Below are 20,830 nucleotides of genomic sequence, written 5' to 3' on the forward strand. Positions count from 1 at the left end.
TAGTTATAAGTAGTTATTCATGATCCCTCAGCCTCTCTAAAATAACATGATAATGCAGTTTAAAAATAAACTTGTTTTATTGTCACAACAGAACAGAGGAACATAAAAATATATTAAAGTTCTGATAAATAAAATGTATAAAAATACAAACTTAAGATATGAAACTTAAAGTCGTTTGGACGAAAACACAATAACAAAAACAAAAAATCTAAGTTACCAGTATTAATAGATGTGGTAAGCTTTATAAATATAACTTTGAGCAAGACTGAAAAAAAAAATATTCAGTTAAGTTCTAGAAGTTCTGATAAATAACAACAACAGCAAAATATAAACTATATACAGTATAAATATGAGCCACCTTATAATTACAATGTCAACTTGCTTATCCCTTTACATGCACTCTTTTAATTCTATCCATCAAGCTACAACAAACCATTTTCAATCATCATTTGCTGCCTGCCTTCTAAAATCTACTACTTATGATGATGCAGTAAATCCATTATTTGACTTGTTAATGCTGCGTCTGAACGAAGTCACGCACTTTCGTTCACTCTTCACGAGCCTAAGTTATGATTTACAATGCAGGGACTGGAACTACAAATATACTAGTTATAAATACAGTAATCATTACTTTATTTAGGCAGAATAAGTTTGTTGTGATTTCCAAGGCGCATTAATGTTAGCGGTCTCCCACTGATAGCCATGGCATTAGCTAGCTTTGTGGTTAGCGTCTATGATAAGTTATAATTTAGAAATATGTATACTTTTTCAAAATAACGGGCAGGGGAGAGATGATATGTCTCATGCTGTCAAACTGTCAGACTATTAAAGAAATACATCTTATTCAGTCACATTGTCCGAGTTAAACTTAGTCAGTCAACTGTAACCTAGCGTAATTACCAGCTCTCTTGGCTTACATGTAACAGCAAAACTGGACTTGGCAGTTACAAATTGTCATGTTATTTGAGTTAAGAGAACTGATGGGGATGTTCTTTTAATTGTATATATCAATTCAAGCAATGTATGGCTCGTTGCCAACTTACATGCACTTCAAGGATGATCTGTGTTGTGAATGCAGCGCTCACAGCGCTGAAGCTCAGCATGACTCTGCTGGATCAGCTGGTGGTGTTGCCAGCCGGCACGTTGTAGGGTGCCCTCTGGTGGACAAACTATGAAACGCCAACACTCAATGTGTTTGAGCGGTGTTTCGTCCGGTTCTTTTTATTTTTTAAAAAATATTCATTTATCGGCCATCATAAATGCCGATACCGATAGTTTGGAAAAAGCCTAATATCGGCCGATAATATCGGCCCGCCGATATATCGGTCGGGCTCTAGTACCGAAGTACTGGTACTTGCCCTAGTCACCGCACTATTTACAAGTCCTGAGGACATTAAATTCACTTATTATGGAAATCTCCAGAATACGTGATTTTGATTGGTCACTCGTGGTATTCAGTGGTTAAATATTTCCGAATAATGACCTTTGTCCAGGGAAACACAATATAAATGAACGCTCATCTGTTTCCTTCCACTGTTATTATATATGTTAGAATTATTCATCTACTATTATAGTTAAATTATAATACTAAATATGTACTTCAACAACTTAAACTTATTTCAACTTAAAGCAGCACTAGGTAACTTTTCAACCTTCATAATATATTTTCAAAACTCTTGTGATGATACATCGACTTACAATAGGTTGAATGACACGTCTGCCATAGCCTGACGGGGTCTGTATCGTTTTTAATCGTACTTTTAAACTTCGGGTTTCGGGTAGTAACCCGAGAACAAAAAGAACTACAAAATTAGACTGCTTTACGGCATATACGTCACTTCCACCACCATCCCCACTTCCTTAAATTCGGACGTGCGTGAAAAAATCGCTCGCAAATCATTTGTTTGCCGAATGTTATAGTCATGGCCGAAGCAGCACAGAAAAATAAGAAAGCAAAGGTTTTGTCTGAGGAAAGCAAAAAGAGAAAACGAGAAAGTGATGGGATTAAAGGCAGGACGAGGATCAACATTGGGCCAGCGTTTGCTCGTTGGCGTGAGCTGAAGGAGGAGGGGCTACATTCTTGCAAGTAAATACGTAATACATACAAAATCATATTTTAGGATACCTAACATGTCTGTGATATTGGTTTATTTGTCTTTCCTCAAGCTTTAATGCAAATCGATTTTTCGAATTTGCAGATTCATCTATGGTAGCTTGATAATATAATATTGACGATATATGGTTATTACCTACCACTCAAACATTGAATTGAAGTATCATATAGATTCCGTAAAACGGGAACCAATAGACTAGGCTACTATAATGACGCTGGCTTGTAAACGTGAGCATCGCGATCATTTGGCGTTTGAAAAAAATAAAACCCATGAAATTGTATTCATATGACATGCTGAAACATATGCCACTGTACCTGGGATGAAGACATTTCACACGCGACGCAAGCAGAACACCTGCATGTGAACTCCTGCAGAGTTCAGGGCTATCATAGTTGTCATGTCAACAAATGCACGTGCGATGCATCCCCTGATGTAGAGTGACCGTTTACGACAGTAGTAGAGGACAATACTGTTTCACAACTGTAGGGGGAGCCCGAGAGCAAAAGTTACCTAGTGCGGCTTTAATGTATTTCATTTGCCAAGGCAATATTTCTATTAGTTTCCGTGTAATATTTATATTTTATTTCAGGTTTATTTCATTTGACAGAAAGTCTCTAAAGGGACATGGTGATGCAAAAAATTATTAAAAAAAATAGTAAAAAAAAAAACTGTTGTGTTCTTTGTCAGAGAATGCAAAGTTTCTCAGAGGAACGCAAAACATTTTGTGGGGGAACGCAAACATTTTCAGAGCGAACACAATGATTTTTTGGGGAAATCATAACATTTTGTAGACGTCAACCGATTGATTGGTTTTGCTGATTTAATCGGCACCGATAGCTGAAGGCTGGATCAATAGGTTATCTGCAAAAATCCATACGGACAGTTTTTCTGGGTTGTGTCCATTGCTGGAGTGGCTGAAAAGGGTCCGCTGGTATTATAAAGCAGGTGTTTTCAAACTTTATGATGCCAAGGACCCCCAAATATGATGAACCTTGATGAGGGCCCCCTTCCTAAAATCCATCTATTTTTATGTATGAAAAACATTTAAACTGTTAGATAAATAGTAAGTGTGACATTTTAAATAAAACATATCGTTTCCCAACTTCAATTGGCTAGTAATGTTGGATGTATAAACCTGAAGAAGAACATTTTCAATTAAAAATTATTTGTATAAGCAACTTTCACTATAAATGTATGTAAGCAACGTATAGGAAGTGTGTTAAGACTGCTTTACAACACCAGTGAGCGAGATAAAGGAAAAACTCACTCGAAAGATACAATGCAAACACACAATTCTGGAATGTATACGGCAAGAAAGGAAAGAAACATTTAGAAATGAAACAGTTAGAATATTCGGTAGACTTTATCCATTTTTGCTTAGACTTTTTATTCTCTGAAATTTTCTGGGAACCCCTTATGACCTTCTGGAGGACCCCTGGGGGTCCCCGGACCCCAGTTTGAAACCCCTGTTATAAAGTACAAGAGCGGCCTCTAGAGGTGAAATAAAAAATCACGTATGCCTTGTGGAGTTTGTTTTGACGAGGGACACTTCAGATGTGGATTTAAAACAGACAATGAAACAGTATGTTATATAGTACACTACAGTACATGTTTTCATATCATTATAAAGTAATTATTTGTTGACTATTAGTGGAGAATAGCAATATATTTGCCGTCCAGGCTGAGAGGAAGCTAACATTAGTACCTCATGTGGTTAAAACAGTGAAAAAAATACATGCAAGTCCGACCCAAATGTTTAATGTCACGATTGTTGTTACTTATTTGCATTAGTTTATATCCAGCTGGTGGCTTTCATGCATTCTATATGCAGCGAAGTTGCATATTAAAAGATAATTACATGAGAAAGCAAACTGTGTCGTCATGCAGCCGACAGAAACATATAAACATATCAGAAACTCATTCGATTTCAGTTATCGTCACTGTAATACATATTTTGCTTAGATTTGCTTTTGATTAGATATTCAAGTTTCTAAAATCGAAGCAAATACTGTGTGAGAGTACACATATAATATCTAAATATTTAAAGATGGCCATCTTTCGAGCATGACTGTTTTATTTGAAATGTTTTAATTAATGTCCACTTGTAACATTAACTAAGGTTAATAAACATATTGTTCATTGTTATCTTCAACAATTACTAATAGATTTTTTCATTTAGATTTGTACATTTTAAAGTTGTATCTCTTAACATTAGTTAATGCACTATGAACTAACAGGTATAATTAATATATTAATATTTTTATATTTAAAAAGTACTGTACATTTTCATGGTTCAGTCATAAAAAAAAAAATTGTAATAAAGTTCAGTGCTATTTCATGTGTTAAGGTTTTTTTCATTCAGTATCCATTTTAAAGAGTTAGTTTACCCAAAAGCAAAAATTATCCCATGATTTACTCACCCTCAAGTCATCCCAGGTGTATATGACATTCATCCTGGCTCTTCCAAGCTTTATAACGGCAGTGAAGTGTTGTTTTTGAAGTCCATAAAAGTGCATCCATCCATCATATAACTGCTCCACACGACACGGCTCCGGGGGGTTAATAAAGGCCTTCTGAAGCAAAGCGATGCATTTGTGTAAGAATATCCATATTTAAAACTTCATAAAGTAAAATATCTAGCTTCCGCCAGATCGCCTTCCGTATTCAACTTACGGAAAAAGTGTAACGCCTCTCGCAGTTCAAAATGTTTATGCTATGTCTTACGACATTGCACACCAGTTACATTTTTTTCCGATCAGGCGGAATCTAGATATTTTACTTTATAAAGTTCTGAATATGCATATTTTTCTTACACAAATTCAATGCTTTGCTTCAGAAGGCCTTTATTAACCCCCCCGGAGCCGTTTGGAGCAGTTATATGATGGATAGATGCACTTTTATAGACTTCAAAAACAATTCAATGCCATTATAAAGCTTGGATTAGCCAGGACTTTTTTTTAAATGTAACTCCGATTTTATTCGTCTAAAATAAGAATGTCATAGACACCTAGGATGACTTGATGGTGAGTAAATCATGGGATAATTTTCATTTTTGGGTGAACTAACCCTTTAAAAACTATCGGTTGATTAATCGGTTATCGGCCAGCGTGGGTCAACCTAGTTATTGTTATTGGTAAAATCCACTATAGGACGACTTCTGACATTTTGTAGGGGCACGCAAAGTTTCTCGAGGAACACAAACATTTAGCAAGCAAATGCTACGTTTATCAGGGGAACGCAATTTTTTTCCTTCACCATGTCCCTTTAGGGGCTCTATAGTTTTGTATCTCTGCAGTCTCTACAATTATAGATCACAATTTAAACTCAAATCAATATTTACCTATTCTTTCTTTATTTATTTGGTAAACCGTGATGTAATAAATTATAATATACATTCAGACTGTAATTATCAGAGGGATCTAAATCCTGATGCTGAGCTTGAGCGATGATGAACTTATTTATATTCTCCCTTACTTAGTTTCTCACTTCTACAATGAAAGCCTCAAATGTTTCTCTGACTGTCATGTAGCAGCTCTTAAAGTCAGTTTCAGGGTTACAAAATCACTTGTCACTTAAGAGAAGAAGACATTAAGACCGACATAACCTTGTGGATCTATGGTGAATTACTTAAAATGTCACCGAGGATGTTGAATTGAAAGTGAAATCATATCGGATGAGGTCACACTGATGTGTTCTGGATGATGAATCACATGCTCATGCTCACATGATAACAATAAAAACATTTGCACAGCTCTTCAATCATGAGAACGTTCCTGTCCCTTGCGCTATCAGTAAATGTCCAGCAGGTGTCAGTAGTGCTTCAATAGTGTCCATGAACTTCAGTGTTGTGATTTGTTGTTGTTTTGTGTTGTGCCAGTGAACTTTGAGGCTCTGATCATCGCTATGGCCGTGGTGTTGGGTACGCTGCTGCTGGCGGTCACCGTGTGCTGCTGCTGCTGCTGCTGTAAACGCAGACGCTCATCAAGGTGACAACATCTACACAAACAGACTTATAGGAGTAGTTCACTTCAGGATGAAAATGTCCTGATACTTTACTCACCCCCACATCATCCAAGATGTTCATGTCTTTCTTTCTTCAGTCGAAAAGAAATGAAAGTTTCAGGGCCCTATAAAATCCATTTTATTTTCCCCAAAATTTCCGATTTTGAAGTTGGAGTAGAAAATGACATGGAGTTTTTCGCCCTACTGCGGTACTTCCACCTATGTCACGTGTGACCTTTCCAACGTGTGATTACAAATCAAATCAAATTTGATTTATATAGCACAATAAAAACAACAGTAGTTGATCATTGTGCTGTACAGAAAAGGAAAGACAAAAGATAAATATTTAAAAAAGGGACGGATAAGATAAAAGAGAACCCTCGCAAGACAATGATAAAGGGAGTTTACATCAAAAACACCAATCAACCTTAAAACTCAAAAACAATTGAAGGCATAGGTAAAAAGGTAGGTTTTAACTTGGCTTTAAATTCAGATTCCTTGGAGACTAATCTTGGGGATAGAGGAAGACTATTTCACAATCTTGGGCCAACAAAAAAGGCATGGTCACCCCTTTTTAAGCCCAATTTATTCTTCTGTGTCGAGTGTACGCCGTAGCTATGTCATTGGCTGTGTGTTGCACGCGTAGCCTACAACGTACCCTAACGCGCACCTCTCCAAAAATGTAACAACGCGTCAATTCTATGCGGACCGCAAGCGATGTGATTGGTCTGCCACAGTCCCTCCCTCAAGGGTACACATGCTCCCACTGCATATGTAACTTCAGTCGACGTGAACAAGGACGTAGAAGTATAAATCAGCCTTAAGTCTACATCTCGGAACCATCAGCAATCTTTGTTGAGATGACCTTAATGATCTAGCATAGTTATTTAATTTCAAAAGGTCAGAAAGATATTTTGGAGCTATTCCGTTCAGGGCTTTAAAAACAAAAAGCAGAATTTTAAAATCAATTCTATAACAAACCGGCAGCCAGTGCAATAAATATACAATTGGGTAAATATGATTACATTTTTGGGTACCAGTCAAAAATCTGGCTGCAGCATTTTGAACCCTCTGAAGACAACTAATATTGGATTGACTCATTCCAATTTAAAGAGAGTTACAGTCAAGTCTAGATGAAATTAACGCATGGATCACTCTCTCAAACCCTGAAAATGTTAAGAAACACTTAGCCTTGGACAATAATCTTAATTGGAAAAAACTAGATTTAACTACAGCATTTATTTGTTTATCAAATTTAAGGGCAGAGTCAAAAATAACACCCACATTTTTCACTGAGTACTTTATATAGGGGACCAAATCTCCCAGGTCTCCATCTGAAACATTTAAAGGTGCACTATGTAAACATTTTTCAGTAAAATATCCAAAAACCACTAGGCCAGTGTTATATATTTTGTTCAGTTGATTACTTACAATATCCCAAATGTTTCCAACTATTTGTAAATCATGAGAAAATTGCTATTTTAACCAAGGAACCAGGACGTGTGAGGGAGTCGCCTGTCAATTGCGTCATATCTGCGTTCCCCTCGGTTTCCGTTTTTTATTCCGGTTTTTATTCTGCAGAAACGCTTTAAGGCCTGTACACACCGGGACGAATATCGCGCTCGCTTATCGCCAGCGTTTTTCGTGCCGTTTTTCGGCGCGTCTTGAGTGTTCACACCCAAGCGATTTTCACTGGCGCTGCGCCGAGTGAACGTGCACATTCAGTAGATGCGCTCCCGGTACACAAGATGGTGCTGCGGCACTTTAAGCCTCTGACACTCGCTTGTCACACAGAAGGAGAAGAGAGACAGTATTTACGTGCTTGCCAAAACCATAGACATATTATGTATATGGACAAAACCATTCACACACTTTTTGCTAACTGGCAAGCAGCATTAGCAGTTCATCTTCTTCTTTGTCTACTTACTACTTCTTCGTCGTATCAATGCGTGCTCGGCAAGACCGTTTTGTGCTCGAGCGCCACCAAGTCGTGTTTTACTGTCACTTCAGCAGCTCCAGGCACGTGAACAAAAGCGCCGATCTCATTGGTCGGACAGTTTTTTACGCGCCGCGTCAAAATAAAAAAACGAACCCGAGGCGTTTTTTTAAAAATGACGCTTTTACGCCTGGCGTTTTGCGCGTCGGTGTGAACACTCATATTGGCGCCCATTGTTTAGTCCCGAGGCGTTAAACGACGGCGATAAACGCGTGCGAAAATCGTCCCGGTGTGAACAGGCCTTTACTCTCACTGCAGTGTGTCATAGCAGCCGCCGAGCGAACACACAGAGTAACGTCATAACATCATTTTCAACACACTCAGATGTATCTAATATGATAAACAGAGCTGCGTTACCTCATACTCATGACTGGAAAAGCGGAAATGACGCCAGCGACTGGGGCATAATAAAAGTCCCGCCCGCGACTATACCATGATAAAAGTCCCTCTGCTCGCGAGGCGTGTTGCACTCTTCTTATTAACAATTGCTCCAGTGACCTTGCTGCTACGCGTACGCCTTTGTTTTGAATAGGCGCCCTCAAGTGGATTGAAAAGTTACATAGTGCACCTTTAAGGATTTAAGGAAAAAAATGTATAGAACCACAAGGACTTAATATCAGACCAAACATGCTGATAAAGAACTTAAGGCTTTTTGTCATTTTTCTTTAAGGGCAAATACATTTGAGTGTCCTCAAATTGTCATCAATTAATTTTTTATATTTTTACATTTTTTAGTTTCCCTAGATAAGACCCTTATTGCTTGTCTTGGATCATGTAGAGTCCTTTTAAGCTGCACTAAAACTGCAATTTGCACCTTCAAACCGTTCGTACCCGATTGAAGTCGACTAAATGGGGAAAAATCCTGGATTGTATTTCCTTAAAAACCTTAATTTCTTTTCGACTGAAGAAAGAAAGACATGAACATCTTGGATGACGTGAGGGTGAGTAAATTATCAGAAAATTTTAATTCTGAAGTAAACTACCCCTTTAACCCACCCTTACCAGATGCATGTTAAACACTCACATAAAAGATGCCTTATATAGTCGTTCATTTCAGCATCAGTGCCTCTTTTCTTTAAATAGTTACATTCACACCATCAGGTTTCACTTCCTGATCAGAGCTGTGATGAGTTTTGTGTTAAAATATTAACCCTGTAAAGCCTGCCATATCTCATTTTCTGAAATAAAACAGTTTATTGAACCTTTAGATAAAAGACAGGCCGAAACTGAGCAAAAATATGCAATTTGCTTCTGATATTCATATGGCCATGTAGCTTGTAATGTAAATCAATGAGACCAATAATACGCCTTGATGAGATGGTATTTAAATGCTTAGTTTTATGATCAAAGCTCTGTATTTTATACTGTGGTGAGCAAAACATAATGCAGTGCAATATAATGATGATTGAGAGATGAATAAAGAAATGTTCCTTAAAAGCCTGATGGATCATATTTGATACTCAAACTTGAACATGGATAATCAAGTAAACCTAAGTTGCTTCAGTAAGGGTTCATCTTGACATATTACTAACAATGTTATTCTTACACTTATTTGATAAAAATCAGTAAAGATTTCACAACACGTGGAACTTAACCTGAAGGTGGACATTTTTACACTGATACTAAAAGGCTTTTACTAGATAAAAAAGTATAAATTATGAGTCAGACAACAGAAGGCATATAGTAGATTGTGTAGATAGAAGTTTTATCATGTTAATCATTTAGAGACCTTATAAACTTGTGTATCATCAAATATGATACAGTAGCTTTATAGGGTTAATGAACACAATTTCATTTTGTATTGAATATACAGTGCCCTCCACTAATATTGGCACCCTTGGTAAATATGAGCAAAGGCAGCTGTGAAAATAAATCTGCATTGTTTATCCTTTTGATCTTTCATTCAAATAATTCACAAAATTCTAACCTTTCATTGAAGTAAAAGAATTGAAAGTGGGGGGAAACTCACATTATGATATACATGTTTTTTCTCTTGTTCACGTTGGCCACAATTATTGGCACCCAATTATTGCAACGTCCTTTTCCCAAGATAACAGAGTCTTCTTCTATAATGCCTGATGAGTTTTGAGAACACCTGACAAGAGATCAGAGGCCATTCATCCATACAGAATCTCTCCAGATCCTTCAGATTCCCAGATCTGCTTCTTCTCTTCAGCTCAGCCCACTCTGTTTCTATAGGGTTCAGGTCTGGGAACTGGGACGGGCATGGCAGAAGCTTCATTTTGTGTTCAGTGACACATTCGTGTGTTGATTTTGATGTTTGTTTTGGATCATTGTCCTGATGGAAGATCCAACCATGGCTCATTATAAGATTTCTAGCAGAGGCCATAAGGTTTAGATTTTTTTTAATCTGTGTTTACTAAAATCCACAATCCATGTATCTGAAAAAGATGTCCAGGACCTCCTGCAAAAAAATAGGCCCACAACATTAAAGATCCAGCGGTATTTTTAACCGTGGGAATGGGGTACTTTTTATCCCTGTTAGCACTAAAGCCATCTGGTGGTTTTTCTGCCAAAAAACTCTGACCACATCTGACCACACAATCAGGTCCCATTTGAAGTTCCAGTCATGTCTGACAACTGAATATGCTGGACTTTTGGATGAGCGAGACGGATTTTTCTTGAAACTCTCCCGAACCACATGTGGGGATGCAGGTGCTGTTTGATACATTGTTTTCAGGCTTTGTGACCCCAAGACTCAACTAATACCGCAAGTGTTTTTTGCTAGTTTCAGTCAGACGCAGTGATCATTTTCATGTCCAGCAACACGTTGTTTAAATCGCAAATGCACTCAAGTCCATCTGTTCGCCCATGAGCGTGCTGCTCTGAAAACGGGCACGTTGCTATTTTAAGGCAACTGAGAACGACTGCACCATTGACCAACAAAAACCTGATCTAAAGTGAATAGTGCAGTATTCTTTGTGTTATTTAAAGGAACACTCCACTTTTTTGTGACTTTAGCTTATTCACCGTATCCCCCAGAGTTAGATAAGTCCATACATCCCATTCTCATCTCCGTGCATCCCATAACTCTGTCTGACGCACCCACCGTTAGCCTAGCTTAGCACAAAGACAGGAGGTATATGGCTCCAGCTAGCCTACTGCTCAATAAGTGACAAAATAACACCAACATTTTCCTATTTACATGTTGTGATGTGTATAGCTGCAGTGTGTACAAATAACAAGGTTACATGAGACACAGCCATATTATAAAGTTATACACAAAGTCACGAAAGCGCTCTGACTGTCACAGTAACAAATGAGCGGTGCCAGAGGTAATTCGGTAGTGGTGTCAACAATAATCGATTCAGCGATGCATCGCAATGCGGGGCATGCACGATTCAGCATCGATGCGGCAAAGTGCCATAATCGATTATGTCACCGTTTACTTTCTGGCCTTGAGTTGGACAATAAAGTTGTGAAGTTTCAATTACTTCCAGGGTCATAACAACAACAATCAAGATGGCTGAGGCGGAGGGAGATGACCGCGATAGACGGGTCCTTAAAAACGCACCCAAAGCTTGGAAAGCGGACATCTGGGCACATTTCGGATTCTGACACCGGCTTCACACCGCACGCGTTAGCAGGGCAGGAGCGGTGGGTATGGAGAGCCGGAGCCCGCGCCCCCGTTGTGGATTCACACTGGCAGCATTTGTCTCGCGCAGATATTGCAAATACAGACAAATATTGTACATTATGTCACATTTTCCGGTCTTCTCCTCCGAGCCCCGTCTGTCTCGTGCTTTGATTTATGATGGGCAGCATATGCTGCAAATGCGACCGTGTTCCCCTCTGTCCCAAACACACATGCATATAACTTGTTGTATATAAGTAGTTCACATGATAAATGTAAGTTAACATTAAAGTGAATATATGCTTCTAGTTTTAATCATTTAAACAGGCTTTTGAAGTTTGGGCAAAAACTTCTGGCAGTGTTGTGTTTTAAAAAAATTTAACAGCTCTGGATGTCATATGGTGATTGTGAAACACACGGGGCACTTCACTACATGATTTCATGGTGAAATTTGTTATTTTCCATGTTAATCTGGTCAGTTTTGATCAAGAACAATCCACTGTGGCTTTAAATCAGCGCGAGCAGCACGGCAAAAATAGACTCGGCACCGAAACGATCGCGGCACTGCTGCTTCTGCTCCTGCGATGCGCTGCCGTGCCGCCTCTGCGTGCGATCTGCGATGTGAATGCTCTAATCTGTTAACAAGGGCGCCGGAAAAAATATGCGCTGCTTACACCCTGCTAACGCGCCTGCCACACTAAAATCAAGCACGAGAATTGACGAGTCCCTAGTGTCAACGTCACTGTGTGTGTTGCACTGAATATTTTTATTGCTGGGTGCCTGGGTGGTGGTTGTTGTTACAATAGTGTGACTGTAATTACGGATTAATATTTGTACAGGAGTTCATGAAGTGCCCTGTCTTAGAGCTTTTTACTGTGTGTATAAAAAAAAAAAAAACACTTATGTTCACTGCTGGAAAAAGTTGGCTTAGTTGGTTATTATTGCTCTATACAATTTCAAATGGTTCTAAAGCAGAGAGAAGAGAAACATTTCTTATTCAAAGCACTGAAAGCAGTGATTTCTTTTCTTTTTCAGGTTTGAAAATGCCATATCCAATACCCTGTACCATTCAATTTTATTTTATTTAATGACATTTATGTCAAAGATACAGGAGAGTGATAATACACACATAGCAGCCAATACAATCTGTTGTTCAATATCTGACTGCTTGTATTGCCATTGCTCATGACTGATTAAAAATTTGCCTTGTTGTGTGCAGTAGAATTTTGATGCATCGTAGAATCGAATTGAATCGAATCGTTACCTGGTGAATCGTAATCGAATCGAATTGTGAGGGCAGTGCCAATGCACACCCCTATAATTCCCTATAATTCACACCCCAAAGTTTGTAACTCCTTGTGTATTCTGGCTCAAAACGGTATGGTTCTGGATTTTGGTTTGATACAAAGTAAAAATCCTCTGACAATTCCTCAAAGTCAGCCATGCAACAGTCACGTTCGCTACTATCTTCCTAGTCACGTTGGTGCGGGGCTTCTCCGGTCCTGCGAGCAAATCACTCCGCACTCCGCAGAAGTAGAGCAGAGCTGCGCCTTCTGAGAATATAGTCCCCCGTGTGTATAAGTTTATAATATGGCTGTGTCTCATGTAACCTTGTTATTTGTACACACTGTTACTATACACATCACAACATGTAAATAGGAAAATGTTGGTGTTATTTTGTCACTTATTGAGCAGTAGGCTAGCTGGAGCCATATACCTCCTGTCTTGGTGCTCAGCTAGGGTAACGGTGAGTGCGTCAGACAGAGTTATGGGATGTACGGGGATGAGAATGGTATGTATGGACTTATCTAAATCTGGGGGATACATTGAATTAGCTAAAGTCCCAAAAAAGTGGAGTGTTCCTTTAAAGGCTGTGTTAATAATATGCGCCTATAGGCGCAGGTGCACAACGCACATACACTCTGATTATTACTCACACAGCAGCATTAAAAATAAAAGGATTCCTCTCTGGAGAAGCATTCAGTCTTTCCGCTCGCCATGTAAATAGCGAATGCAAATGCAACTGGCTTATAAAGAGGATGAGAGATGAGACTCTGATTGATTTACTGCACGTTACGCCCAATACACACCCATTACTCATTAAGAGATTAGGTACAACTCTTTTGGACCATACACCTGGCCAATATTAATGGAGGGCACTGTATAAGAATAATGTAAGAATTTATGTTTTTCCCAGAGATGATTTTTAAAGAAGCCAGTATTTGTATTTGACGGGTTGTAAAGGGCATGTCTGTGTGACTGTCAGTCAATCAGAGATGATTTCATTTGGCAAGCCGTCCATCTGCTCACCGGCTTCATGTCAATCACACATCTCATGTGATGAAAACGCAGACGAGCATTACTTAAGGAAGCACTTCCTCTACCTCTTAATTAATGCTTATTCAGCTCCATCCGCTCATGTGAGCTTGGCTTGAATGTGGAATGTAATGCTTTGTGATATTTAGACTGACTGGTCTCTTTAAACACTATGACTTCTTGTTTTACAGAAAGACTATAAATCATACTTTCATTTGTTGTTCTCTTTCTTAGTAAATTATCCTTTATTGTGGTTTATCATCGAAGGGGAATTCATGTGATTGGAGTTTCTGTGTTTCAGTTTCAGTGATGATGTAAAGGTGATTGTCCTAAAGCTGCTGATGTTCTTGGTCTCAGAAATTATTTTTCCAGTGGCGATGTTCATACAGCCAAAATCAAGTCAAGTCAAGTCAAGTCAACTTTATTTATATAGCGCTTTTAACAATGTAGATTGTTTCAAAGCAGCTTTACAGTGTTAAACAGGAAAATAATGCAGCATAATTTTATTCAGCTGTATAGCCATTCTGGAAAAATTTCAAGTATCATACAGTGACAGTGTGGGCTTTAGATTAATAATTTGATCAGTAATTTAGTTTAAATGGTTAATTTAGTTTATTATTTAGATGTATTTCGATGTTTAGTTGAAAAATTTAGTGTCCCCAACTGAGCACGCCAAGCCAGAGGCAACAGTGGCAAGGAAACCAAAACCCCATTAGGTGACCTAATGGAGAAAAATAAACCTTGGGAGAAACCAGGCTCAGTCGGGGTGCCAGTTCTCCTCTGGCCAATTAACAAACAGCGTATTATTATTATTATTCTGGCAGTTTTACAGCTCGGAGGTCATAATAGATCAGAATATTCGAGGGACCGGGGGCAACATGCTGGAGACGGGTTTATTGAGGATGATGTTGATTAAATAATTATTAAAGTGCAATATTCGAATGATCGGAGGCAACACGCAGGAGACGGGTTTATTGAGATGCCGTGTCGATGAGGCAGTTTCAGGGGGAGTCTAATCACGGTCTCCCAGACACTTCAGGGTCCTGTGTTGGTCTTCTCTGGGCGCAGGTCCACCATCTGATCTGGATACGGCCCGGATCCAGCTGACTGCAGTAAACCTCGGGATAAAACAGAGAGACTAACATTAGCGTAGATGCCATTCTTCTGATGATGTAACGAGTACATCAGGTGTTATGGGAAGTGTTCCCGGTTCCGGCTGACCTAGTTAATGCAGCCTAACAATCATTTCATTGAAAAAGTGTTTTATGTGTATGCCACAGTAAAGAGATGTGTTTTTAGTCTAGATTTAAACTGACAGAGTGTGTCTGCTTCCCGAACAATGTTAGGAAGACTGTTCCAGAGTTTAGGTGCTAAATAGGAAAACGATCGACCGCCTGCAGTTGATTTGGATATTCTCGGTATGATCAACTGGCCAGAATTTTGAGACCGCAGTAGACGTGATGGAGTATAATATGTTAAGAGCTCGCTCAAGTATTGGGGAGCTAAACCATTTAGTGCTTTGTAAGTAATAAGTAAGATTTTAAAATTTATGCGATGTTTAATAGGCAGCCAGTGCAGTGTTGACAGAACTGGGCTAATATGGTCATACTTCCTGGTTCTAGTAAGAACTCGAGCTGCTGCGTTTTGGACCAGCTGGAGTTTATTTATTAAGCGAGCAGGGCAACCACCCAGTAGAGCATTACAATAATCTAACCTTGAGGTCATGAACGCATGAACTAACTGTTCAGCATTTTGCATTGAGAGCATGTGCCGTAATTTAGATATATTTTTAAGATGGTAGAAAGCAGTTTTACAGATGCTAGAAACGTGGCTCTCAAACGAAAGATTGGTATCAAAGAGCACACCCAGGTTCCTCACTGACGACGAGGACTTGACAGAACAGCCATCAAGTGTTAGACAGTATTCTAGGTTACTACTTGTGGAGCTTTTTTGTCCAATAATTAAAAATTCAGTTTTTTCTGAATTGAGTTGCAGGAAATTACCAGTCATCCAATGTTTTATATCAGCTATGCATTCCGTTAATCTTGTGAATTGGTAAGTTTCTTTAGGGCGTGAAGAAATATAGAGCTGAGTATCGTCAGCATAACAATGAAAACTAACGCCATGCTTCCTAATGATATCTCCCAGTGGTAGCATGTACAGGGTGAAGAGTAGCGGTCCTAGCACTGAGCCTTGCGGTACTCCATACTGAACTTGCGATCGGTGTGACATATCTTCATTTACTACTACAAACTGATAACGGTCGCATAGGTATGATTTAAACCATGATAATGCAATTCCACTAATACCTACATAATTTTCGAGTCTATTCAAAAGAATGTTGTGGTCGATAGTATCAAATGCAGCGCTAAGATCGAGTAACACTAATAGAGAGATACAGCCACGATCGGATGATAAGAGCAAATCATTTGTAACTCTGACGAGAGCAGTCTCAGTGCTATGATACGGTCTAAATCCTGACTGGAAATCCTCACAGATACCATTTCTTTCTAAAAAGGAACATAATTGTGAAGACACTGCCTTTTCAAGTATTTTTGACAGAAAGGGTAGATTTGAGATTGGTCTATAATTGACTAAATCTGTAGGATCAAGTTGCGGTTTTTTAATAAGTGGTTTAATAATTGCCAACTTAAAAGTTTTCGGTACATATCCTAATGACAAAGATGAATTAATGATATTAAGAAGAGGATCTATGACCTCTGGTAGCATCTCTTTTAATAGCCTAGTTGGTATAGGGTCGAGCATACATGTTGTCGATTTTGATGATTTAACGAGTTTAGCCAATTCTTCTTCTCCTATAGCAGTGAATGAGTGTAATTTTTCCTCAGTGACACTACAATGCTCTGTCTGATGTGATGCTGTATTAGACGGCTGCATGGTTAAAAAATTTTTCCTAATATTATCAATCTTACATGTGAAGAAGTTCATAAAGTCATTACTGCTGTGCTGTTTACAATCATCAGAAGTTGAAGCTTTATTTTTGGTTAATTTAGCCACTGTATCGAATAAATACCTTGGGTTGTGTTTGTTTTCTTCCAAGAGAGTTGAGAAATAAGCAGATCTAGCAGTTTTTACAGCCTTTCTGTATGTGATCATGTGCTCTTTCCACGAATTACGAAATACCTCTAATTTTGTTTTCTTCCAGCTGCGCTCCATTTTTCTGGCTGCTGTTTTAAGGGCCCGGGTGTGCTCGTTGTACCACGGCGTTGGACTATTTTCTTTAATCTTCTTTAAGCGCAGAGGAGCAACTGTGTCTAAAGTACTGCAAAAGAGAGAGTCAATAGTTTCTGTTGCAACATCGAGTTCTTCTATACTATCTGGGATGCTGAGCAGATGATACTGATGAGGGAGATTATTTAAAAAGCAATCTTTAGTAGCGGCAGTGATTGTCCTGCCATTTTTAAAGCGAGGGGGCGGCTTTGCAACCTTAGCTAAATTAAGTATACATGATACTAAGTAATGATCTGAGATGTCATCGCTCTGCTGCAGAATTTCAACGGTATCAACATTTATTCCATGTGACAATATTAGGTCTAAAGTATGATTATGGCGATGAGTGGCTCCTGACACGTGTTGCCTAACTCCAATAGAGTTTAGTGTGTCTTTAAATGCTAATCCCAATACGTCTTTTCCGTTGTCAACATGGATATTAAAATCACCAACAATTAGTACTTTATCTACGGCCAGTACTAACTCTGATAGAAAATCAGCAAATTCTTTGATAAAGTCTGTATTATGCCCTGGTGGCCTGTATACAGTAGCTAACACAAATGTTGAACGGGTTTTATCATGTACACTACATAGCGTTACATAAAGCACCAAAACTTCGAAGGAATTATATTTGAAACTAGACTTCTGAGTAATACTGAAGATATTATTATAAATTACAGCGACCCCTCCCCCTTTACCTTTCAGACGCGGCTCATGTTTATAACAATAATCTTGGGGGGTGGACTCATTTAAGGTAATGTAGTCGTCAGGTTTTAGCCAGGTTTCTGTCAAACAGAGCACATCTAGATTATTATCTGTAATAATATCATTAACAATAAGCGCTTTTGGGGAAAGGGATCTAATATTCAGCAACCCAAGCTTTATCAATTGTTCATCTGTATTATATATTTTGTTTATTTGTTGGACGTCAATTAAATTTTTACTGTTGAATGGTTTTGATGTTTTTTTGTATTTACTAATTCGGGGAACAGACACAGTCTCTATATGATAATATCTAGGTGAAAGAGTCTCTATGTGCTGGGATTTATCTGACTCCGGTAACGTGAGACAGCTAGCAGACGGTCGGTTTAGCCAGTTTGTCTGCTTCCTGACCTGGGCCCTAGTGAGTCAAGGTTTAGCTCTAAGACTATGTGCCAGATTACTAGAGAGAAGAGCGGCACCACCCCAAGAGGGATGGATGCCATCCTTCTTCAACAGGTCAGGTCTGCCCCAAAAACTTTTCCAATTGTCTATGAACCCTATGTTATTTTGCAGACACCACTTAGACAACCAGCCATTGAGTGATGATAGTCTGCTAACTATCTCATCACTCCTTTTTACCGGGAGCGGTCCAGAACAAAAAACAGCCTCAGACATCGTACTAGCGAGTTCACACACCTCTTTAATGTTAATTTTGGTGATCTCCGACTGGCGAAGTCGAACATCATTAGTGCCGACGTGAATAATAATCTTAGAGAATTTACGATTAGCTTTAGCCAGCACTTTTAAATTTGCTTTGATGTCAGGTGCTCTGGCTCCCGGTAAACAAGTGACTATGGTAGCTGGTGTCTCTATCTTCACGTTCCGTGTAATAGAATCGCCAATGACTAGGGCACTTTCAACAGGATACTCAGTGGGTGCTTCACTGAGAGGGGAGAACCTGTTTGATGTTATAACCGGAACGGAAAAGCGGTTCTTTGGTCTGCGACTATGCTGCCTCACTGTTACCCAGTTTCCCTGCTGCGAGGGCCCTGCAGCCGGAACCGAAGAATGTACAGAGTTCACTAAGCTATTCGCATCCAAATCAGTGTCTAAAGCTGTTACATCCTCACTACTCTCAGATAAAGTATGGATGCGTGTTTCTAATTCTGAAATCTTCTCCGTCAGCCTAACTATCTCCTTACATTTATCACATGTGAAGCCCTTTTCGCCAGCGGAGAAGCCTATACTGAACATGTGGCATGCACTGCAGGTGATAATGACAGGAGAAGACATGACTTACCGTGTTTGTTGATTAATCCAATTTACCACTTACCACAATCGTTTGCTGGACACAATTTACTAATCCAAGTTATGAACTCAGAAAAAGGGAGGCCCGGGTGCAGAGATAACAAGCTAACAGGCTAGCAAAATGCTAACGTGTGATGGTGATTTAGATTAAAAGCTAGCGATGTCAAATTTAACGTGATAGGCAATTTTTAAACAATGTATGGTGATGAGTAAGTTATATTTAGCAGTAGAAGAAAGAGGAAATATCAAAATAAAGATTCAAACGTAAGCAAGGCTCTACAGAGCTACAGACTTGAGCTACAGAGCAACAGACACAGCAGGCAGACAGGAGCAATCGATCAGCGAGCAATCGATCACACAGGAGCCAAATCAATTGATAGTGTGTATGCCAAGTTAAAGAGATGTGTTTTTAGTCTAGATTTAGGGCCCTATCATACACCCAGTGCAATACAGCGCCAGGCACGATGCAAGTTTTTTGCTAGTTTCAGCCAGACGCAATTATCATTTTTTCACGTCCTGCACCACGTTGTTTAAATAGCTAATTAATTTGTGCCCATCTGTTCACCCATGGGTGTGCTGGTCTGAAAATGAGGTGTGTTTAGGCACATTGTTGACGCATTGCTATTTTGAGGCAACTGAAAACGACATTTTTAAATATGAAAAATAAAAGGATTCCTCTCTGGAAAAGCGTTCAGTTTTTCCACTTGCAAATTCCTCCATGTAAATAGCGAATCCGCTATGGTGCAAGCGCAACTGGCTTTTAAAGGGAATGGGAGATGAGAGAATAGGGATCACTCCTTTAGTTTAGACCATGGACTGTAAAAAAATATGGACGTAGTGTCTGTGACGTCACCCATAGGATTCTGAAGAGCCGTTCTGAAGCGCAAAGTATGGACGAGATGGCCGTTGCCATCTTGGCAGTGCGTCATCGCGCGTCACTCCCGGATAACAGAAAATGGGCAAAAAGGCGGGACGTGGGCGGAGCTGAAGTGACGCGATGTCTAACAGACAGCAGATAAATGGCTATCCACCTGTCACCCGAAGTGGCCACGCCCTTAATTATGCAGAACATTAAGGCTTTATATAATGTAAACGAATGAGTTATAAAAAAATTCACCCCCCTCACAGTTGTCATGAAGGGCAAAATTAGCCGTATAGACCAAAACCACAATTTGTACCAAGTTGTAAACATGTTTTAATCAGCTGTAAAGTTAAAGGCCATTTTAACACTAGTCCCTAGTGGCCAGTCAATGAATTGCAGTATTTGTCACTTCCATATTGGCTTCAAGAGAAACTGCGGGAGGTTGCTGCTTGCTTTAGACCATACATGCCTGGCGCGGCGGCCATTTTTCCTGCCAGTAAACTAGCAAACGTGGATTCGGACACATCCTAAGTGCACGTGTGCCGTGCGCTTTAGACCATGCTTAGTTCGTTAAAATAGGGCCCTTAAATTGACAGAGTGTGTCTGGTTCCCGAACAAGGCTAGGAAGAGTATTCCAGAGTTTGGGTGCTAAATAGGAAAATGATCTACTTTTAATATTTTAGGTATTATTAACTAGCCAGAAT

At 39.2% G+C, this 20,830-nt stretch overlaps 1 protein-coding gene across 1 annotated transcript in view; it reads left to right on the plus strand.

The window, feature by feature from the left end:
- The window catches only part of LOC307138965 (pituitary tumor-transforming gene 1 protein-interacting protein), a 42,737-nt gene that overhangs the window by 3,624 nt on the left and 18,283 nt on the right, over positions 1-20,830 (plus strand). The window contains exon 4 of the mRNA XM_079837705.1: positions 5,992-6,100. Coding sequence (XP_079693831.1) covers positions 5,992-6,100 — 109 coding nt within the window. The remainder of the gene's footprint in view (positions 1-5,991; positions 6,101-20,830) is intronic.

The sequence above is a fragment of the Gobio gobio genome, assembly GCF_949357685.1.
Source record: "Gobio gobio genome assembly, chromosome: 15".
NCBI classification, from domain to species: Eukaryota; Metazoa; Chordata; class Actinopteri; order Cypriniformes; family Gobionidae; genus Gobio; species Gobio gobio.